At 33.5% G+C, this 24,123-nt stretch overlaps 1 protein-coding gene across 3 annotated transcripts in view; it reads right to left on the minus strand.

Moving 5' to 3' along the window:
- Nucleotides 1-344: 344 nt before the first annotated feature.
- Nucleotides 345-24,123, minus strand: part of FAP (fibroblast activation protein alpha) — a 36,011-nt gene continuing 12,232 nt past the window's right edge. For 2 of the 3 annotated variants that reach the window (XM_015868996.2, XM_032445659.1), the window contains 19 exons: nucleotides 23,274-23,394; nucleotides 22,532-22,686; nucleotides 21,518-21,621; nucleotides 21,058-21,193; nucleotides 17,843-17,887; nucleotides 17,298-17,402; nucleotides 17,137-17,207; nucleotides 16,461-16,514; nucleotides 16,016-16,140; nucleotides 14,789-14,836; nucleotides 13,737-13,835; nucleotides 12,925-12,994; nucleotides 11,585-11,779; nucleotides 9,679-9,733; nucleotides 8,844-8,943; nucleotides 5,750-5,814; nucleotides 4,393-4,465; nucleotides 4,051-4,124; nucleotides 345-2,529 (listed from right to left, as the gene is read on the minus strand). In XM_015868996.2, the coding sequence (XP_015724482.1) occupies nucleotides 2,428-2,529; nucleotides 4,051-4,124; nucleotides 4,393-4,465; nucleotides 5,750-5,814; nucleotides 8,844-8,943; nucleotides 9,679-9,733; nucleotides 11,585-11,779; nucleotides 12,925-12,994; nucleotides 13,737-13,835; nucleotides 14,789-14,836; nucleotides 16,016-16,140; nucleotides 16,461-16,514; nucleotides 17,137-17,207; nucleotides 17,298-17,402; nucleotides 17,843-17,887; nucleotides 21,058-21,193; nucleotides 21,518-21,621; nucleotides 22,532-22,686; nucleotides 23,274-23,394 (1,797 nt within the window). In that variant the 3' untranslated portion in view covers nucleotides 345-2,427. The remainder of the gene's footprint in view (nucleotides 2,530-4,050; nucleotides 4,125-4,392; nucleotides 4,466-5,749; nucleotides 5,815-8,843; nucleotides 8,944-9,678; nucleotides 9,734-11,584; nucleotides 11,780-12,924; nucleotides 12,995-13,736; nucleotides 13,836-14,788; nucleotides 14,837-16,015; nucleotides 16,141-16,460; nucleotides 16,515-17,136; nucleotides 17,208-17,297; nucleotides 17,403-17,842; nucleotides 17,888-21,057; nucleotides 21,194-21,517; nucleotides 21,622-22,531; nucleotides 22,687-23,273; nucleotides 23,395-24,123) is intronic. The other variant, XM_032445660.1, reaches the window with a different exon arrangement.

The raw sequence follows: 24,123 nt of genomic DNA on the forward strand, positions 1-24,123 counted from the left end.
TGGCTGCTCAGTATAAAAGCTTTCAGGTTATAGGTTATTCCAGCTACTCAGTGTAAATGTCATACTCTGCTGAGGACGTATTTACATTCTTTGGCAAGAGTACTTAAAGAGTATTTTACTCTTAAAGTTTTATTCTTAAAGTTTTTACTTATAGAGTAAATAAAATAACAATATGAAAAACAATAAAGCAAAGGTGACAGCAGCATGGTGACTTTGAAAGAAAAAAAAAAAAGGTTTCATGGTTTATCCCCACAAATACTTCCCATTAACCCAGGTAAATGGTGGGTAGTTTAGAAGATGTGTTCTCTATTCCTTTTGTGAAATAAAACAGACATACAGGCAAATAAAGGCTGAAACAGCTAATACATCCCTTGGGAAAAAAAGGCACCTTCTGTTATTTTATTTGACACAGTTTCCACAAACGTCCCTTGTCTTAAATAAATCCAGAAGCTTTGGACTACAGATCTGTGGTCAAGATGTAAACAGTGCATTGTATTACATTATTATGTGTAGTGTCATAGTGTCCACAAGGGGTTAGTTTGTCTGGTCAGATTTCTAAGGCCTGGAGGATTTTCAAAAATATAAACGAAGTTGCAGAATCAGAAAAATTAATGTTTAATATGAGCTTGATAGCATGCATTTTGAAAACTGATCTGGGTTCCTATTGGCTTATTCAGGTATCTAAAACCTTTAAACATCTGTTGCAATACTCTAATTTTATTCTCTTTCACACACACACACACACACACACACAAAAAAAAAATTGCAGTAGTTTTTGTGGGGTTGTATCAATACAGAAAAATGATAGTTAAATCTCAGTAATTGCAACTGAATTGTATTCCTTATTTGTAGAACAATCACATCACTGACAGTATTGCTGTTTACAGCAAATGCACATAGGACCATATAATCAACATCTAATTAGCCCTCCTTTATGTTATATTTGCTTAACATTAACTTTTGTAGAGCTGTAATTTTTTCCTTTAACCATTATAGCAGTCACATTTTAATTACATTACTAACAAAAAGCTCATTAACATCGTGTAATTGGCAGTGTTTCCAACAAAACCTGAACTAATTGAGTATTTTCTGAAGAGTTCCTATCAAAGTATGATTTAACTATTACAAACAGCTTGGCAACTACATTTACATAAAGATGTCTGAGAAATGTTCTCATGTGCAGAAAATCAGATTTGATATTGCCATTAACAAAATGAAGGAAGACATTGCATAGCAAATCACTTCTACATCTCAAAGATTTTGACTAAACCCCATGTTTTGTCAAGAGTCAAATTAAAAGGCACAACTCTATTTGTGCTTGTTCCTCAAGCAACAGCCAGACTCTAGGAGTTGGGAAGAGCTTATTTTTCTTTTTCTTTTCTTTGTTGTTGTGGGAATTCTACTCCACTGTTTTTTCAGGTTATTTTGAACTTACTTGTTAATAGCAGAACTGAGATACTACGTTAGACAGACAACAGTTCTTAGACAGTGGGCTAATTCAGAATTTTTTAAACATACGGACATCTACAATGGATCTCCTGCCAATTTTCTTGCTCATATTCTTATATTATGACTGGACTCATTTAATTACCAATTAAAAGAATATATGTGATACAGTTACTATTTACTTCCAGAGTTTTTACACAATGCTCTAAAACAGTTTAAATGGAAACTAAACAAAGAAGGCCTGCATATTCCTTTGATTCTTTCCCCACCAGTCTGGGATGAATGACATTAAAATAAATGTGAACATTGCGGTAATGAGTAAGAACAGGTTGAAATGTCTAACATATTCTCAAATCAGACAAAAAAAAAACAACCACTGAGATAAAATAGATATTGTAAATTTCCTGCTTCCACAATTAAACCTGAATACATGGTTTTGCAGAACAAGGGCTTTAAAAAAAGCTGAACATAATTTGAATAGAACATTCAATAATTATCCATGCTACAGCTTCAAATATTATGTTCCCGTCTCTGCTTGGATTGTTTCCAAGAAACTGGAAATACATACATTTTGAAAAACTAGTTCTTGCTAGGATGTTAATTAGTTACTTGTACTGCTTTCCTTGTCCCTGCCCATTTTACAGTTATAGTTAACAAATGTAATCATATTCATTTGGCAGAATGCCTTTGCAGTGGACCACCTACCTTTGGAATGCAGATTGTGATTTAAGCAAGATGGCAATAAATGCACATGCCATGTTACATTCTGATTTTATTTTTTGCTATCAAACAGGTGTTAAATGTGCCAAAACATGTATTAGCATAACATCTGCTAATCTCAAAAATGGATGTAAATATCAAATTATAAACTTAAAAAGATCCTGATATCAATTTACCTGAATATGATACAACTTGGGCACTACTATCATGGTATTCCCTCAGAGATACATCAGATGACTTAGCATTCTCTGAGTAGCCTACCTATTCTGACATAGAAAAACACTGTTTGAGGAAGTGGGTCATATGTGTGTAGAGATGTTTGCTGGAAAGTCCTGGAATTCCATGGTTCTGGTCAGTGTACCACTGGAAAAAAAAAAAAAAAAAAGAAAGAGAAAGTCATAAAGCACACATGCTTTCTTCAATTCTGTATTAATTAAAAAATACCAGAACTTTATTGTATTACCATATAGAAGAAAATGCACTTCTCACTTGCTCTGATGGATAGGATAGGATAGGATAGGATAGGATAGGATAGGATAGGATAGGATAGGATAGGATAGGATAGGATAGGATAGGATAGAAGGGAATGGTTTTGAATTGAAATAAGGGTGATTTAGGAAGGTTAGATGTTAGGAAGAAATTCTTTACTTGGAGGTGAGGCACTGGAACTGTTTGTCTAGAAAAGCAGTAGTTGTCCCATCCTCGAATGTGTTCAAGGCCAGGTTGGATGGGGCAGTAGGCAGCCTGATCGAGTGGGTGGCAATCCTGCCCACTGCAGGGGTTGGAATTAGGTAGGCTCTAAGATCCCTTCCAACCCAGCTCATTCCATGATTCTGTGAAAAGCAGAACTGTTCTGTCTGAACTGTAAGAGACACCTTTGGAATGTAAAATCTGATCCCTTTATACTGGTTGTATTATCCAGAATTTTAAAAGCAGACTGGTTTGGTTTCTTGGTTATTGTCAATTTTGCCATGCTTCCCTGAATTCTGCCTGTTCCAAAGCCCAACTTTTTTAACCGTTTTTTTCTAATTTTCAACCTCAGTGTGTTTATGAGTACTTCCGCTTGATCTCATGCTGTCTTTTTGCTTCAATAGCTTTTTCTCTCCCCTGTATTTGTCCTCCACTATATTCATAGGCAGCAATCATATTGTTTTCTAGACTTTATTTACTAGGCTAAAAATGTTCTGCTTTCATAAAGTAAATCAAAGATGTTCCCCAGATTGTCTCAACACTACTGAAACTCCTCTGCAGCTGAACAATAATCACTGAAACTACACTCAGTATTCCATTTACTTTTTTAGATACTTGAGAAATGGCCCAGGCTTTCTAAATATCAGCGAAGTCAGGAAATGGGGAATTCACTTGTAGAAAGACAGGTACAGGGGGACCCATGTCTGATCCATGTTCAAGGTGCTCATAGACCTTGGAAAGTGGTCGGAAGCAGAAGGCCAATGTTTGATAGCACACAGATACTTTTGTCACTAGTATGGAGAAAGCACATTCAGAAGCATAGATTAACACCAAATTCAGCGCTACTTTTCCTCTGTTCATTCCTCAATTATATCCTCTAACCTCTCAACCATGTGTTTCTCTGTTTGCCTGCATCATCTTCCCCAGGCAAATTTTGTAGACAGCTCTCATTCTCCCTGGATCATTTTAAAAGCATTATACTAAAAGAGATGTGCTGTTAAAATCCAGAGAGAGGTTTGAGGGGAAGAGCAAGCAAATCCTTTGAAGAATCAATGATTTGTAAACAGTAAAAAGTGCAGTAAAATTGCCAGATCTTGTTGAACTGGGTTCTTAAAAACATGAACAAATATCAGATAAGCTTATTGATAAAGCTGTAAAACCACTGTTCAAAATGAAAAATAGTCTGCTATTTACCATTGCTTGGAAATCCACCTGTGCATTAACCAGAGCTTTTGCTATTTGTGCTGAGTTCTGAAAATGTACGTTATCTGAAAAGGGAAGAAAGAAAAAAAGATTGGCTGTTTAAATGTGTAAATACCACAAAGCATAAAATTCTAGTGCATTAAGTTGCGTCCACTGATTATCAAGCAGTACAGTTGACATAACTAAGAATGAGCAAGCATCTAAAAATATGTTGTATGGAAATCTATCAAAGATCTAAGTACTGATCCTAATCAAAGGCACAGAAAGATGCTTAATGTTTTTCAAACAAAGTGATTCTGGTTCTGTATTTGTACTGCCATTTGCAAACCTCACCATCTGCTGTTCCATGAATGAGAAGATACTCAACGTTTTGGAAATTCTTTGCTCTTGCCATCACAGTTGAATTCTGTTGAGATGAAAAGTGAACAGTTCAGCAGCTTCAATTTAAACTAATAGGTCACAGAGATGAAAGGCTTAAATTACCCAGTGTAACAGCAATCAAACAATTGGACTGGCATAATAAAGACAGCAGTGATTTCATCTCAATGTGAGATTAATAGAAACTAAATACATTTATAGCCACCTCACAAAAAGCACAGTACCCACCAGGTGTCATTTTCTGAACACTGTAATTCCTGGCTACACTGGGCAGCTTTATGAAGGCAGTTTGGCATTGAGTGTTGCTGCTATTTGGATTAGGATGGAGAATAGACACTGGGAATATAGAAACATAGAATGGCTTAGGTTGGAAAGGACCTCAAAAATCAAGTTCCAAATCCTCTGCAGTGGGCAAAATTGCCACTCACTAGATCAGGCTGCCTAGGGCCCCATCCAACCTGGCCTTGGGCATTTCCATGGATGGGCTATTCACAGCTTCCCTGATCAATCTGTGGCAGGGCCTCACCTCCTTCTGAGTAATGAATTTCTTTCTAACATCTAACCTAAATATCCTCTCTTTTAGTTTAAAGCTATTCTCTCTTGTCCTATTACTATCAGACCACATAAAAAGTCAGTTTCCCCTTCCTGCTTGTAAGCTCCCTTTGAAGTCCTAGAAGGTCACAATGAAGTCGCCAAAGAAGCATTTTCTTCTCCAGTTGGAACAAGCCCAGCTGCCTCAGCCCTTCTTCATAAAAGAGCTGATCCAGCCCTCTGATTACGGTACAAAATCCTTAATAGAATGCTTTCTCTAATTTCTCTGAGTTTCAGGCTTGTCTGTATTGAGAGTTGGTATGTGTGCTGCTAGAGGAAGCCATCAATTTCCTATCAATTTGAAGAAAAGCAAGAATACAATCTGTTCCTGCAGGGGAATTTGTTCCGACTTTTTAGTCTGAGGACATTATTATCAGACAGCTAAACTGGCATGAAGTAGCTTGCATACCATAGCAAATATTACTAACCAAAACCTAGTAAACATCAGCATTTTAACATCTATCATGAGTTCTTTCCTAAACTGAGAATTTGCAGCATCAAACCTGACAGTTTTGTCCAATGAGAAAATAAGAATCCTACAATTTATCATACCTAGGATTGATAAATATAAAACTGTGAGTAACTACAGAGATATGAATTTCAGAGAAGCAGCTTTAGCTGCTACAGGGGTGCTATTATGTGAGCTGGCAGGTCTTTTATTTCATATTTTCACTATTCTACTTGTCTATGGAAATGTGAATGAAAAAGAAAGAATTCTCACCTTATAGTGCTCAAGATTATCCGACTCTACAGGAAGACCCATAAATCGTTCTGTGTAGATAGATGCTGTGATATTAAAGAAGAAAAAAGCTATAAAGAATGCAGATTGTGCCTCCAGTGACGCACAAAGAATTGAATATTTATGTTAACTGTATCTGTTCTGCTCGATTTCCTCATAACACAACAAATCTAAACATATTAAAAAATATGAACGATAGTTAATACATCTCCTCCCAACAGTCCTTGCAGAAATAGTGGTTTGATACTAGTCTGCAGAAACAAGATTTTGTGGATAAATATAATCAACTGATGCTACTTTATGCTGCTGGTTTGAGCTCCTGAAGTCAGTTGAAAAGTCATGTTGTTGAATAATTTCAGTGTGGTGGAAAGATGAAAAAAAAAAAAAAAAAAAAGAAAACACAGAGCAGAATTCCAGCCTGGGATGCACATGAGTATTAACACCTAATATGGAAGAAACGTTCTTTTTTCTTTTTCTTAATGATCAGAAATGAGAAATATTTATGGGGGAATGGGAAAAGATAAAGACATGCATTGAAAAAATATTACAATTGCTTTTCAGTCTCTGTCCATTTCCTTTGTCTGACTACAATGAAGTTTGTTAATGGGTTTGAAAATAAAAACAAGCACAAATAACTGAACAGTGTGTAACACCAAGAAACCACTAGGAACAGCTTCCTTTGAGCTGCCTGTATGTTTGTAATTTAACTGAAAGCAGTTATGAAAATCTGTGTAAAACTGATGTAACAGCTGTCACTACAAGAAGATTATTTATGACTATCATTGAAAGAGTAACTGGCAAATATTGAGTTGTCAAGCTGAAGTATTATGAGAATTTTATTTATTTTATGCAGTCAGGGCTTTCTGATGATGAAAAGCTGTCATCTTTCTTTCACATAATAGAAGTGTTGGCCACTGTAATTATTAAGAAATTTAGGTTAGAAAGGACTTCTGGAGCTCATTTGGTCCTATCCTCCTGCACATGCAGGGTCTTATAGAGCTGGTTGTTCACAATAGATATGTTAACCATATCTAGAAGGCTTCTGATTATCGTTAAGGTGGGAAACTCCACAAGCAAACTGTGCAACCTGTGTCAGTGTCTTACCCACACCGTAAATATATATTTCCAGATGAACCTCCTGTGTTTGACTTTGTGCCCATTGTCTCCTGTTTGTACATCGCTGGAAAGAGTCTGTCTCTATCCTCTTTGCACCCTCCCTTCACAAATTTATACACATAGATAACATTCCAAGTCTCCTTGGTCCTTTCTAAACAGAGAAGTATGCCTTCCATAGACATTTTCTAATAAACTAAGTGCAGGAAAACCTAAGTAGCTTATCTTTTATCAAAATCTTTTATCATTCAATGAAAACAGAAAATGTGCAATATCTGTTGTCAACACAGTGTCAAACAACCATATTGGGCTTGAGTTTTCAATAAAATAAACTCCTTTTGAATAGCTGGCATTTCTACAGCATTTTGAGCCAAATTCTCCACTCTTTTCTACCAGTATAGCTACAACAAGTCCACTGAGGTCAGCAAGAATAGTGTTACAATGACTAAGTGGAAGATTCAGCTTGTCAATTACTGAAGAAAAAAGGAAAGACTGAGAATTTTAGTAAAGCAGTCACGTATTTAATGCTTTTAACTATACATTGTCCGTGAATGCAATTTGCCTTATAATTATTCAGCTGCTATATTAACTCTGACATAAAATGGAGGTGAGTAGGAAGGTTTTAGGAAAAAAAAAAAAAAAAAAAAAAATTATGCCCCAAACTCTAATCTGTGCATCTAAAAGAAAGCAGGACTAAATTTAAAAGCTCTAGGAGCCAGTACATCCTCTGACATTATGACTCTGCTTGGAGTCTCAGATATGTAGCATCCAGTAGTTTTGCCCCTATCATAGTTCATTATAATATTAACATGTCCTGTTTGCCAAAACTCATGACTAATGACTTCATTCTGCTTCCTTCCTTCCTTCCTTTGGGAGTACCTGTGCCTGCCTAGATTTTTCAATGTGCTTTTAGAAAGATTCTTTAACACACCCTTGAAAACTCAACTAAAGCGAGACTTGCAAAAATAGTGCTTAATGCCTACATTCTAGAAATAATTTTGTGATCATGAGCGAAGATGTCTTCAGAAAGTGTTCATGCCAGAGAAAACATGAAGACTATGCTTCCTGTGTCATACAAATGTTTTCCCCTTTGTTTGCAAAACACCATAAATACAAGGAATGTCTGTTCTAGCAGTCAGGGAAGCAATCCTTTCCATTTAACCAAAATTTTTTCTCATAACCAAGACTTCTTAGCAAACGACCATATGCTAAGTAAATGTGTTCAAAGTGCTACATTTTGCTCACTGCAAACATGCATGGCATGATTCTTTTTTACACTAAGGTTCCTTTATGCCATGCCAAAAGCTAGCAGGTCTGCAAGTATGAGTATGCATCTGCTTTATTTGCACAGTACGGCCCTGAGATTATACTCCCAGAGATCCTTCAAAACAGTTTGGAGTCTTAGTCAGTAAACATTAAGGAAAATATGGCTTATAACACAACAACAGTGTGGCTGAGAAAAATCTAAAGGATAAATTCCTAAAAATTAAAAATAGGAACTCAGATATAAATGCATCCCTTTCTTTTTCTCTGCGTTTTGGAAATAGCTTTGCAATCATCAGTGGTAGTCATTCCTGACAGAGTTCCTTTGCAGATAAAGTTGGAGCATGCTGTGACTACATCACAGGTAGAAAAACAGTTCAGCTGTTTCTGAACTCAGTGATACAATTTTTACAGGAATTTTTTCCAGGGAGATCACTCCAGAGCTTTATCGTGAAGGCTTTACACCCTTACAGTTACAGATGTGCATTTGGAATTGTGACAAAATCTGTTTCAAACTGTCAGTTGCAGTCTGTTATTTTCAGTAAGGAAAATGTTAAACTTAAGTTCTTAAGAGTTTTATGTTTAGGTAATTGAACTGCCTTTTGGTTTCATATTGCCATTCTCTTGCAATGAATTCATTTAGAAAGTCATTAAAAGCTACATCTCTTTCCAAGTCAGTTTTTATGACAAGTTTCCATACCGTAATATTCCCAGCTGGAAACAGGAGCCACAGCTATTCCGCATTTAAATACTCCACTGCCAGATCCAAGTGCCAGAGAGCTTACATATCCACCATAGGACTAGAAAGAAATCAGAGACAATTTAAAACTATTGTGAAGTACTGTTTTTTACTCGAGATCAAACTCTCATAAATTAATTTCAAGCTATGTATTTTGTTTTAAATACACAGAGGACAAAGGTTTTTTTTAAAGTACATATTTTGATTTTGAATGGATCGGATGTAGTTCTCCTGGAAAAGCCAAATAGCAAAAAAAAAAAAAAAGTAATACAAGATCTTTCTAAATGATAATCAGAGAAAAATGAACATGTATAAAGAGGAAAGTATTGGGAAGTGTTAATGAGTAGCTATCATAACAGTTTATTTTGTAAACTTGCCTGTTACTGCTGGTTAACCAATATTGATTTACCTGGACAGTGAGAAGAGGTAGCTAACGTGTCTGACCTCCAATCCTTTTCAGCATTCCTTACAGTACTGTCCCTAATCCACAAGACCCTTAGGCACTGTTTATCAGCTTACTCACCTGCAATTCTCTGTTACACTGAAGATGATAAGCAGGCTAGGAAGCAGGGTTCCAGTAATGTTTACACATTCTTTAACTAGACATTAATGATGAACAATTGAGCCACATGGCCTGAAAAACTTTAAAATTTCTATTAGGGGGCTGTGTGGCATATATTCTGCCCCTATGGTTATCTTAAGTAAACTTTTCTAGAGAGGAATAAGGAAAAATTATATGCAATTACAGTACAGGATTATTTCAAGATAGCTAAAAGTAAAAAGATAAACCACTTACCCAGCCCCATATTGCTATTCGTTTCTCATCAATAAAGCCCATTTCTATAAATTTCCTGTGGAAAAAAAGATAGAAATAAATGTATTATTGCAAAAAAGAATGTCAATACTATACCCAATTAGCAAAAAATATTTTTCTCACTTATTTCAAACATCATGCCAATTACAGCAAATTGACAATCAGCATAGCATATTTGATTTCTATAAAGCATTCAACTAACAGACATTTCAGAGAAAGGGAGATTTTCCCTTAAATGAATAAAAATAGCCAAAATTAATAGTTTATTTGCATAATTTTTTTTGCTCTAGAGGTTAAAATGAGGACTCTACACAAGTGCCATCTTGTAAAAAAATTTATTTTTTTAACACCTAATATCTATCTGGATATGCTGTCCTGACTCTCCAAATTAAGCTTCATACATTAAAATGTGGGGTCAAGACAGAGAAAAATACAACTAGGTTCAGATACATCCCAGGAGGTTTATCAGCAGCTGTTAGCCTTATTTTACTAGGGCAAGCACAAATGACAGGCAATACCTAAAATATCCAATACAGTCTGGGTGGAACAAAGTTAGATGAGCCAAAAAGTGATTCAGCTTTGTTATATTGCTGTCTTAAGCCATGGGGTTCCTCCTATAGTGAAAGCCCCTCTGAGATCTTCCCACTAGAGTATATGACTGATTTTCTCTAAAAAGCTTACATCTTAAACCATGTGTTAGATCAGAAAGATGGAATGCAATGTATTTAACCGAATAAAAATTTAGCCTAGGTGCTGACAGAAAATTGGGAAGTGTGAAGTCTGAGGTCATTTTTTCACAGCTTGTCTCAGCAAATTCAGCAACTGCAGAATCAGATTCCCTCTGTCTCTGGTGTTTTTTTGTCCAAGTGACAATTTGGACTAATTTCTCTCTCTTTAAACATTTTGTTGCTGCTAAAAGATTCAAGAAATACAATAAAACTATGCATTACATTGAAAAACTTAGCATGGTAAGCAGATATTCTGTTTCATTTATCACTGAAAATGATAATGATGTGTTTATATCATTGAGGTGGAAAATGAATTATCACAAGGCAGGAACAGATATTCTCTTCCCATACACTTATGAATGCAGGCGTTGTGATAGGGCAAAGTCAAGATCAAAACAAAGAGTACATTTCTTATTCAGATACTAAAATTCTTACTCTCCTATTCTTGTGTGGTTCAAACTAAACAGTTCTTTCAGTGCACACTTTAACTCTGCTACTGCATCTGCGAAGTTAACAGTCAGACTAGTTTTACAAAATCTCAGCTTTCCCATCCAAAATCTCTGCTTAAGGACTTGAACCTCTTAAGTGTTCTGTACTGGTGTGTAGATTGTGGGAAACAACTACCAGAGGTTCTCAGACAATTTCTGATTTTTGTAAGTGTTTTAAGATGGCATGGAAAATAATTTTATGAAAAAGACAGAATCAAGATTCAGGTCTTTTACGTTTTTTACGAATTTTAGCTAATAGATATGGTCCACCACTGGCTAAGATCACAGGATCTCTAGCTAATTTCTATTGTGGTTGAGGTAGGTTTCTCGTACAGGTAAGACTTCAGAGTAGTGGAAAATGCATTAGCTTACCTCTCACCACTGATGCTCATACTTCCATAGGCCCCTGATAATGCTCTTATAAAATAAAAGTGCTGAGATCCCAATATGCATTTAGTAGTATACAGATGTAGTACGCCACACAAATCCAAATTGACACCAAATACCTCATTAATACTTTATTTCTACAAGTCTTACACCTTATTTCCTGAAGACTTCAGCTCTCCAGAACAAAGGTTCAGGAGTACATTTAATCTCTCTTTTTTCTTTTTTTTTTGACAATTTTTATAGTTGTGTAAGTGCAACAATTTTATTGGGAGATATTCTACTTACTTCACTGCTGAGATTTGATCCTCAACTTCATAGACTCCTAGTCTTCGATAAACTGCATGCAAAATCTTGTCACCTTGATAGGCTGTTCCTCTGCCATCTACTAGAGCAACAATAATTCCCTCTTTGCTTGCTAGATAGGTTATCCAGCTAATGCTAAATGTGTGTTTTACATTCTGACTGCATGGTCCTCCATACCTTAAAGCAGAAGATAGAACATTTTCCACTCAGATGTATAAATAAATACCAGATACTGGACTATAGATAAGTATAATGTATATTTTCTCTACATTTGGTCTCTACACATACATCTCTAGTGTTTTGCTAAATGACTGTGGTTCAGAGAGTTCAGTAGACAGAAACAGTACTACCACCATTTTCAAATATTCGTGAAATTTTACTTTCTAAAATTCATTAAAATCCTTAATGTCTTATGCATAAGGCAAGTCCCATTTGTTTTATCTGAGACTAAGGGGCATGATATCAAATATCCATCTGAATCTTTTGAAAAGCTATGTTTCAATTTTTAATTACTTCCAAATTCATAGGGTATTGGAATTAGGTGTGGCAGCACTTTTTGATGCTTCCTCCCCCAAGCTCCCTATATTTTCATAGAATCACCAAGGTTGGAAACCACCTACAAGATCATCCAGTTGAACTGTCCACCTATCACAAATTTGATCTTGACATGTATTACACATTAACAGAGAAAACAACAATAAAAACCTTTAAAATTTTTGGTCATTACTAGGCATCTGTTTCAGCAGTGAATACCATATACTGTGGGAACAATTGGCTGAACACACTCCACATAGCTGAGCAATATGGAGACACTATTTACAACAATGGTCTAATACAAATAATCATATTACTTCTAGCTGACTTCAGCTTCTGCTCTAAATTTCAGTCAAACATACTTAGCTTTGTTGGACCTTTGGATCATCAAAGGACTAGAGCTTTTTTCCCCCACTTGTAAGAAAATGAGGCAAGCTTTTTTATTTTCCATATCAACAAATCTGAAATCAATACATTCAAATTGCTTCAGGATAAACAGAAGCAGCAACAGAGCTAGGAAATCCAAGCAATAAAAGATATGCCTTTATTCTTTTTCTTTCTCTAAGGAACTAACCACTGCCATGATAAGACACATATTGAAAACCTCATTGATTTCCATTAGGTTGTATTTCTACTCCAGAAATATATTAAACAACCGAACAAAATAAAAACAAAATAGTTTTTCTTTTGAATGATAAAATGCTGTGAACATCTTAGGTTTCCTTAAATTATAAAGAGTAATAAACAGGACAAAACAGCAAAATTGAAAGTAAAAAACTGTTACATACACTTGAATAAGCAGTGGGTACTTCTTAGATCTGTCAAATTGTGGAGGTACAAGCATTTTGTACCACAAAGCTAGAAGAGACATATCAAAGTTGTATTATTAAAGCTTACAATGATTTCTCCAAGCACAATCCAGTTTGATGCAACAGTAATGAAACAGTAACAGAAAATGAATCAGCACAAACTACAGAGTGCATAAACAGTAAACCACAAAACTCATGCAAGTAATTGCTTGTGTTAACTGTTTAGAAATAATTTTGCAAAAAAAAAAAAAAAAAAGTGCTCATTCTTATTATTTAAATTATGTTAAGTATAAAGTTATGACTTCACCTAGAAGCAGAATTATTAAGATTTTGAGAAGCGAGTTTTGGAAATATTACACTGATTCACTACTATGCAATATTATTTGTAAAGTTACTAAGAAAAGCAACAGTGTATGCAAGTCAATGTAACACATAAGGGGCAGTTTATGTTTCACTTTTTATTACCACCATACTATAATGTTTTTATGTTACATTTAAACACTACAGAGATACTGATGTTTTGTTGGTTTTTTTTTCTATTTTTATTTATGTGTTTATTTTTATTGCATCATGAAGAAGAAATGTGTTTTAACTTTTATTTTATTTATGGGTATGCTGAAGTACAGGTACAGTAGTCACTGTCAGAAAAGGCACAATGAGGGGCTGATTTCCAATCAAACATGCTTTCAAGTTTGATCTACAAAAAGATTGTACTTACTATAACTAAATGAAACCAAAATAAAAAAAGTTAGGAACAATATACATATATATATAAAAGGTATGATTCTTACTTATACCATCCACTTCAAGTTTATTAATTTCTTCTTTAGGTAGTAAGATCTCTTGCAAAGCAGACTGCAATTCCTGATTGTCTTCTAATATTCTGAGCTCTAAGGAAAATTAATGTCCAAATTATTAATTAGTTGATTTGTTAATTTCTCTTTGTTAAATGAAATACGTTTTGTGTTATTTGAATAGTAAGAAAATTTGTGAAAGTTTACAAGCAGAATAATTAAATTAGCTTAGTTCAGTTTGGGTTTGATCAAATAGCTTAATAAAAGCAAGGTACTGGGGTTACAGTGTATAAATATTCCTTAGTTTTTTATTGGATACATATTTCGCAATACTTGGAGAGAACATGTATATCTATGTTTAGGCACTTTGCTGCATTTCATCCAATTCCTATTTTGATAAGGAAGATAGATATTAATGGGCTTTTGATACAGAAGGTTGAGCAGGGGAGGAGGGTGGAGAGGAAGAGAATGGAGGGGCCTGGTAGTTGGGGAGGTCAGAGTGTTTCTTGCTGGAGTTTAGATGATAGAAGATGTCTGAAGACCAACCAGATTCTAATTGGTATAGTACAGTATCCCAAAGTATGAACTGTAAGTAACTGAACCCTACTGCATAGGCTAGGACTGCTTCATGAAACAAAACAAAACAAAACAAAACAAAACCAACAAAAACAAACAAACAAAAAAAACAGAAAATATTTAGCTGTGAAAAGGGGTAGCTTTGAAGTCAGAATAATGTATTCTACAAAGTTCAACTTAAAATTTGGTAGATGAAGTTGCCAATATTGATTGCATCTGTAACATATGAACAGATAAAAGAATGTCACAAATTTCTTAGGCTCAGAAATTAAAATAAATACATCCCTATTAATGAATGTTTGGATTTTGCTAATTAGCAAAATTAGAAAGATGGTAGATATTTTTATAACACTTATACATATATAATATGAGAGGCTTTTTGGTCACAATCCTAAATGCTACATTAGAGATCTCTATAGTGAATATCAATAAGAAATACAAATGTTGAGAAACAGACAGAGTATTTTCAGTACCTCTATCACTTTCATTCTCAAAAAGAGTAGAAATAGGAATCCCGGGACCTGTCATAATAATGAAAGGAAGGTCATTTATAGTTTGAAGCCAGAATTTGGTGATAAAGTATAGATAGCATTAATGTTGACAACTGTCAGGAATTAAAGAGCTTAATAGAATCTTGTACCATTTTAAATCTTATCTATTGAATTGCATTCCAGTCTTCACTGCAAAACTACAGAAGGTACTGTGTGTGTGTGTGTGTGTGTGTGTGTGTGCGTAGACTTACATAATATACCTGTACTGCTTTGCAAACATAATAGAAGTAACTTCAAATCTATTGGCAAACTCTTCCTTCATAGAGATGAAGTGACATCTAGTTAATACCTGAGATGCGATTACATAAGATGACTGTGGAATTAACATTGTGAAACTTCCTTCTGAGAACATGTCACATTATATTTGTGAAGGTGACTGACTTTCATATGGTGATGACCTTACAGACTATTTTGCGCAAGAATGATTGAAAGGTATTGTTATTAGCCACATTTGGACTTCTGCTTAACACAGGTCCTAAAATCTGTTCAGCTAAACACTAAGTACAGAAGAACAGTAAAGATTACAAGAAGAATGCAGAAGGAAAATCTTGAACAGTTTCTCCCCTGTTTTGTTTTAGACTGCAACTTCACTGTACTTTGATTAAGATGCATTAACTCATTACTCATGCTTTTGTATTATAAGTGGTTTCAATATTCACATATTTTGATGAATTTAATTTTTATACTTACTATTATTAAAAAAATATTTTCAAGTAGCAAATATGGAGCATTTTTTGTGGCTGACAGATTTTGATCATGTCAATTAGGTAACACACTGTAATGGTTTCCCAGAGCTACCTTTGATATCAGTCTTTTTCAAAATCCTGCTCTTGCTACTGCAAGAACAACTTTGATGACTCAACTTCAAATCTGTTTCATGCCATAGAGTACTCACAAATATTTGTTTTTAATTCTAAAAAACCCAATCTCTTGAGGAAAAAATTATAAAAGTGAAATAATTTGTGTTTTCTGTAAAAATAAAATAAAATCCAGGTTTTTGAACGTGGAAAAATTTGTAGAAAATTTGTTTGTTCACAGTAAAATTTCTATGATTCCTCAGGTCACTATTTGTATTAACAGTTACTCACTATGGCATTGATACATCTGACAGAATAATTGGTTATATGTTTGTTCTCATGCTATACATACCATAACAGATCAGGGCATAATACTTAGAGCGTTCACTGAACCTTGCTGTATAATATTGACATCTCTCTTTCCGTAAACTGCAAGTAATGCATAGTTTTCTGATAGGCTTACTTCCAATACTAATTCTAGGAGAAAAATAAAAATCAACAATTATTAATTTTGTTTCAACTAATTTTGTATGTGTCTGCCTCATGTGCTGGAACATAGCAAACTTGGAAAAACAGTTCCTTTTAAAAATAAATGTTTTCCCTTTTCACTACTTTTTTTTTCCTAATAGCATGTTTAAACTTTAGATGGTATTTCTTGATACTCAAATATAATGAGGTCATGATTTAATTAAAATACCTTGAGAAACTGCACTTTAAACATTTTGAAACAAAATTCTGTTATTGAAAAATCTGCACACATCACCTAGTACCATTAATTCAACACTGATTACACTTACTTGTAAATATTTCTTCTTCCTGGATAGCCTTCAAATTCATTGCTTGAGTAGAAACTGTGAATTAATTTAAATGTTAATAATTAATCCATAAACTGATGACCTGTGAACCAGCATCAAGACAAAAAGATGTCTTGGAAGTCAACTTAAACTTTTTCAGATTGCTGCTCTTGATGGAAGATTAGACTAAGTTTACATGCCCTTCATCTTAGTAAATCTTTGCTCAAACTCTCATTAGGTAATTAATACACCATATAAATAAGAGTTCTGTCTTAATTCTCAAGAGCTAATCACCTTAATTATGTAAGATACATCTAACTGTATTTGTAAAATGAATGAGAGACCACAGTTCAAATTCAGTGAAATAAAACTGAAATAATTTCTATTTGTAGGAAGGTTAAAAGAATAATTAAAATTAAGTATTTCTAGATAGAACTCTCTAAAATGGGTGAAAGTTTGAGGGCAATTTGCAAAGAATCTACCAAAAATAAATCATGTTTACAAACCTGTATTGTGCCTTTTCCTATGAATTTGTTGTGAATGCATTCAGTTGGATGCCGTACACTTATAGGTAGTTATAACTTGATGAGCTGACAAATAGCTGATATGTGTCAAATGATTAAGTATTGGTTCTATTGACAAAATACTCAAAACCTATTCTCTTCTGAGTGTTACTTACATTGCATCATTTGTTACTCTAAAAATATATATTGCCTCCCATTCTCCACTTGTAATTTGGATCGCATTCTCCTGAGAGACAAAATATATAAGTTACTGAAAATAGTAAAATTATTTCATAAATTCACAGTACATTAAGGAAGAAAACTTTGACTGACTTACCACAGAACCATTGATGTAATGTATATGCTTATAACCATTTTTGTCACTAAAAATTTTGTAGTACGAACTGCCGTCTGAGGTAAAATATGGTGCAGAAACAAAGAACTGAAACAAAAGAACATGGTAGATGAGATGAAAGAGAGAATGTACAAGCTGTTTAACAGGTTATAGCCTAAAAACTAAAAATAATAGGACTTTATTTTAAAAGTTCAGGTGGAACAATTAACATCAGAGAAATGTTCACCCAAGATATGCACTTATTCAGAGTGAATTACAATTTATGTCACATCAGCTTTTTAAAGTCGTAATGTAAATACTTAACGTTGCCCACAAATACAGGATCTTTACTTGTAGAATGGAATAATTTCCAAACTCCAAATGATCTGCAGTTATTTCAGAATATTTAGAGGTGATTAAGAAAAAGGTTTCTGAATGCAGTAGCATTGTGTGACTCCAAATAGTGCTTTGTCATTCAAAACATCACCATGAAGATGCAGAAAGCTCTAAGTTCCCATTAAATGAAAACAGAGTACAAGGAAACCTACTCCGCCTGCCCATCCTGTTTGACTTTCCTCTATGTGCTGTTGACTCTGAAAAACAAAATCAAATGTACACTCTTACAGAAGTCTGTACATTGAAAAACAATCATAGATTAACTTAAATTAGGTTTAAAAGCTTCACCTAAAACTTCTACCACCTCCTCTAAAAAAGTTTTTTAGAATACTTGCTCTGATGATTCAGGAACTTGAAAAATGTCTGAGGTAAACTATATTACTGTCTTAATTTTATAATGCTTGTTAAGTTACTACAGTAATCCTCACATCAGAGCTCAGTAAAATATAAGGCAATTGTTTCAACCCCATGAGACATTCATACTAAAAGCAAGAAGTAACAACCACTTGGTCTCAAGAATTTTTGATTGAAAACAGCTGAAATAATTTCGGGAATAGAAATCCAGGTTAGATTTTCAGTTGGCTTGATATAGTTCCTTCCATTTTTTAGTAATCATGTTGATTTATACCAGATGATAATAACTACTAGGTTTTAAGGCCTATCTTCTAAATTAAACATTAAAAACTTTAAAACTAGAAGGTAAATATTTTGGTATGCAAGATTTAAAATTCACACAATAGTGCAAAAACACTTTTAGTTGGTGAACTGGAATGTTGAAAAGCTTGGTTATTACCATTTCTTTTGGCCAGCTGAGCATTCTGGTAAACAATTAAAAAATATTTCTCATCCTCTGAAAACAGGTTACTATTTTGGACCAAGTTATGAATTCAATTGTTTTAACACCTTTATTGATCCATGATATTTCTTTTATCTAATAAGTAATTCTGATTTTGTATCAAAATAAAAGATACTAGAATTTGATGCAATCTCGCAAGAGAATTCTGGTTTTAACTACCAGAAGTTCTTCTCTTACTCTTACAGCTGCATCAGCATTCCCACTGAAGTCAGATAACACAAGTATTTATATTTGAAACTATTTCATATCTACATAGTGTAAGATAACTTGAACTAGTATGGGTACAGAGAAATCTGAGGCTCTCCACTTTTGTTACTCTGTCTAACAGGCATTGAAATGCCCATTTTTCATCACTTCTTAAAAACTCACAAAAAGATGAACTGAAGAAGAACTGAAGACTGACAAAAATAACACAGTTAGCAAAAACCACCCATATTATAACATTCTGAGATGATGAATATAAATTAAGCTGGTTTTAACTCCCTGTAACATTCTTGAATATGATTTTTATAATGTGTTATGCTGTGCATAAATGGATCAGTCCCTCCTTCTTAGAGTTGCTTTTATATATATATATGTTTTAGTTACAAAGTTACAAAAAACATATTCAGTGATTTCTTATGATTTTTTCATTTAAGAGTCCTTGTTGGATGGAGCAAGTAATTTAATGCTTGCATTCTATAAATGCATTTCTTTCTTGTTCTTGCAAGTTTTTTTATATTGTTTTCATTTAATAAAATATTTCTTCATAGGCCAAATTAAGTTCAGCAACTTTGCTTTCTAAAGAATATGTTTTATGTGTTATTCACAATGAAACCTTATTAACATTCAGAATTATGCTTTTTCCCTTCCAGCTCTACAACCTGCAAACTCACTTATTCAAGCTAAAGTTGCTTGCCCCTTAGAATTCTGTTTAGCACTTTGCAAGGGCTCCAATAAGCCATTAGTTTAGTAGATGGACTAAGAGAAATACTGTTTTATACCTGTACTATAGAGTTATTTATCTTCAAATTAAGGTTCACATCCTGATTACATAATACGTTAAGAATATATTTAACTTCCCTCATATGAGTAGTTCTGTGACCTCTGTGGGATTTTTCTTTTATTAAGGCATCTGCAGAATTTAGAGACTTGGCATATTTATAGTAAACCCTAGTTTTACAATCACACATTTACATGCCTAGATTTAACTCACAGAAATAATTCCACCAATGTCATGGTGGCTTCTCTGGTTTATTCACAAGAGAAAGACTTGAACACATGAACATTTTTGATGAATCAACACTTTAGTATCATCTTGTGGATTATATTTTGTTATTAATTTCAAGTACATAAAGCCTAGTACATTTATTGTACATAAGACTCAATTTAATCTGAAATCAACAAGAAAGCTACTTTTGCTGACATAAACGCACAGAGATACACTTCCTAACAGCAAATAGAGCTAATGCAGCACTCCCATCTGTTCACACTCCTCCAATTGGCCATTTGTGCAAACTTTAATGTGATAAAAGCATTGTATCACTGTATAAATATAGAATTATAGAAACGTCGGTAGTGATTCCATAAATAAGGTTTCATGGAGAAATGCAATTAAACAAGGATCATGAACACAGTCCTGCAAGATATTAATTGTCCTGGTCTGGTTCCAGCAAAGCAATTAAGCACATGCTAAATTTTAAACACACAGATAATCCTACTGACATAAATTAAACTGCTTACTTGCTTTAAGTTGTTTGGTGAATTGTGGTAGTACTCTAGATTCCTTTATTTATTATTTATAATTTTTGTATATGTTTTAACAATTATTAAAATGCACATGATTTTGAGGTGAGATACAGATTCAGTGTTAACGTACTTGTACACAGGAGCAATGACTTAGGAAAGACATCAAATACTGCCATAAATATATGTTTTGTCCTAATAAACTCTAGTTGTCTGTCTGTGGAATCGACGAAACTTTTGAAAAAACAGGAGCTCAGCTTCCTTTCAAATTTTCAAAAATTGTCTTACTACAGAGGAATAAGTATTTTCAACTTCTAAAGGCTATTTCAATAAACCATAAGTTTTTAACATACAAGTTATACAGTAGATTATAATAAGTATGCTATACAATTCCACTTTTGAAAATGAAGAAGCAAGAAGGAACTCAGCAACAATTTTGAAAGTCAATATCACTCATTATTTTTATTGCTTTGATTATTACTTGATCCTCACTAAAATTATATTTTATTTTTGTGCTATTGCCATTAGAATTTTTCATCCTCTTTCAATCAGCTCTTAAAATACTGAAGAAGTTATTGTTAGCTGAAAGATGAATGTGATCAAACACTCAAAACCAAAATTACTTTCTGAAAATCATGGAAACATTAAATACACTTTCTGAGTAAATCAGAGCAACTTATGCACGATGAGTAGGTGTTAAAATAGGATGATTCAACAGAAAGTAGCACATGCTAATTCCAGCAATGTATATTTCATATATATATTTCATATATTTCATATATTTACCTCTGGACAGTCCCAAGTATTTGAATTTTCATTGAAGTCACAAATAGCTAAGACTGAAAAATTCTGGATTCTCTTTAGCCATTGCACACCAACTCGATTATCTGTTACCCAAGTAAGCCAAGTAAAATAATGATCACTAGAAAATAAATGAAAGAGAAAGAATGGCTATTAAAGAGAAGAAATAAAAAAAATGCTGCAGAATATAACCTCATTTTGTTCTGAGGAACAGAAAAAACACATCTTCTATTATATTAAGAATATTTTTTTTTTGTCTTTTGTAACAATGTATTGAATAGACACACATAATTAATGCATTTTTCTATTTATCTTCTGATGCATCTGTGAGATTAATATGGCACTCCACTGTTAACAATACAATTTAGAGTTTCAAGCATTTAAAACAAGCAAAAAGTTGTTTTTTTTTCAAGAACTCTGACGCCATATTTTGACGGTACAGTACCTTGATGCGATCACTGCAGGTACAGGCACCTCTTTGGGACCAAATGCTTCAGTGTTAGTAGTGTCTACAATAAACACTTTAACTGTAGGATTTTTAGCACCTGCCTTCAAAAAAAAAAAAAAAAAAAAGGGCTTGAGTTTATTCAAATGTAGATAAAAAAATCCAGATCTAGGAAAATGTTTACTTTATGTGGGATAGGAAATAGGATACAAAATATTTATTCAGTTGACTACAACACTGCAAATGTGATCTTATAAGATCATGTAAGTGACCCTACAGAAGTAGTTTGTTGTTTAACTTTGCCTCATTTTACAAATAAAGAAGAAAACCTTTTGAACAGTCCAATTCTCTGCCTTTCTATACTGAAAATGTAATGCTTGATGTGAACCAGAGTTGTATTTGCAGTGTGGATCTCTGCACTACACCCTATACTTTGCAACAAAACTTGGCTGACAAATAAGACCTCGTTAAGACACATTAGCACCATCACTTGTATTCATACAAAGATGATGAGTCATAGAGTTTGTACATGCTGAAAAAGGCAAAACTAAGAGGTTCTTGCCTTAAGTATGGCACTAGAAAATGGTGGAATCCAAAACAAAGCACACAATGAAGCATGCAAATAATCTGAAGCTGTCATAGCTTTTATATCACAACATTTTAAAAAGGTCTCATAATTGACATACAGTATTGGAAAATAACAACTGCACAGTTGATACATCACAGAAAGTAAACTGAATTGCAAAAACAGGAAGGCTTGACCATGAAAATGTGCTCTTTTGCACACACTTTTTACTTACATGAGGAATTCCATTTATTTCACTAGTACTATTCTGTATCTACAGTTTTGAGTGGGTCTATATATTTTTCAGACTTGGCCTACATTTGCTTTCATTGATTAATATAGGCTACAATGGATTTTATCACTGTAATACAAACATTTTTTAAGCTCAACTACTTTTATAGTTAACATATTTCACAAGAGAAAGTAAGTAAAAAAAATGATAAACATACCTTGGGGTATGGGATAATTATTTTTCTTGGGTACTGGTCCTCACCAAAATACGAATATTCAATTACTGGTATGTCAGAATCATTAAATTGTACATATGCTAAGTATTTTCCACTTGGAGACCACCACAATGCATATTTTGTTGCTAGCATTTCCTCTGAGAAAAAGAAATAATTCACAATACTTTCTTACTGTAATTAATCTATCTTCTAATCTATTTTATCATTTTACTCTTACCACCTAGACATTAAAAGAGTTATATTAAATAAATAAGATATGCACCAAACATATTGCTATACGTTTCAAATTTTCAAATTTCAGATTTGCCTTGGGAGCCCATAAGCAGTGCTCAGACATACAAAGAGGGCACAGTAAACAACAAAACGAGATACAGAAAGGGGCTGGCTATCTGATGTGAAAGAAAAAAGTATTCCAATTTGAATTTGTCACCCTCACATTTGAATCCCCCCTTGCTCCTTTCTAAGAGACATTAAAAAGTATGTACTTATTAGTACACATCTATTTAAAACAGATTCAATAACTGTGTCTCCTTTTTCATCCTCTCTCTCCCCAGAATAAGAAGTACTTGGTGGTTCCAAAAGATCCTAATATGGCAGAAAACAAATTAAATAACATAGTTCTTAGGGCTCTAAAACCATTTCATTATCACAGATGCTTTAGAATGGATTATGAGAACTCCGTAGTATAGGTTTCTCATGTTGTTGCCCTTCAAGATTTACTTACCTTCATAGACCCAATCTGGTATCCCATTAAATATTTCATTTTCTTTTCCATCACTAGTTAGTTTAATTGGTGCCTCTCTTGGGCTTTGTTTCAAATAGATATTATTTTGGTAAACATATGCCTAAAGATAAGGAAATATATTTATAAGTATGCACATCAAAAAGAGGGACTGTCAGATTTGTTGCAGTCAATGAATACAAAACAAGAAATATTATTTTAATAACTCTGTATTAGAACCTTAGCAAATTCTGTAATAACAAGTACTTCTGTAAATAAATTTTATCTTATAGAACAAATTCTACACTCAACTATGCCTCTCCAATGAAATATAGGACTATCCAACATAAAAAAAAATTTTTTTTCCATTTAATTTTCATTTCTTGTGTTTTCTAAAATTAGTATGATGCTTAAAGTATATTTTCTTGCATGAATATTCCAAGAACTGACATTTATAATCTTCTTACTATAGTCAATAGGTTCAAAAGAATTAGTGAGAAATAAAACAATTTGATATATTAATTAAAAAAAAAAAAAAGATTTTTAAATAAAATTTGAGACCAGATTTTAAATATGGGATCTTTAAATCTCCATATTAAACTCATATGTTATATAGTGTCAAAGAGAAACTCCCTGTTTTTCAGGCCCTGAAAACCGTATTTAGTCCTGTTATTTAGTCCTGTATACAGTTACTTGGTCAATGCTTATACAGGACTGACTAGCTAAGTGAGGTACATACTACAGTTAAGAATGCAGATTCATACATTGAAAAAAGTGGATGTAAAATCTGACAAATTAAAACATGCTTGTTTGTTGTTTTTTTTTTTAATCATTCTTGTTCATAACCAAGGTT

Source organism: Coturnix japonica, chromosome 7 (assembly GCF_001577835.2).
Source record: "Coturnix japonica isolate 7356 chromosome 7, Coturnix japonica 2.1, whole genome shotgun sequence".
NCBI lineage: Eukaryota > Metazoa > Chordata > Aves > Galliformes > Phasianidae > Coturnix > Coturnix japonica.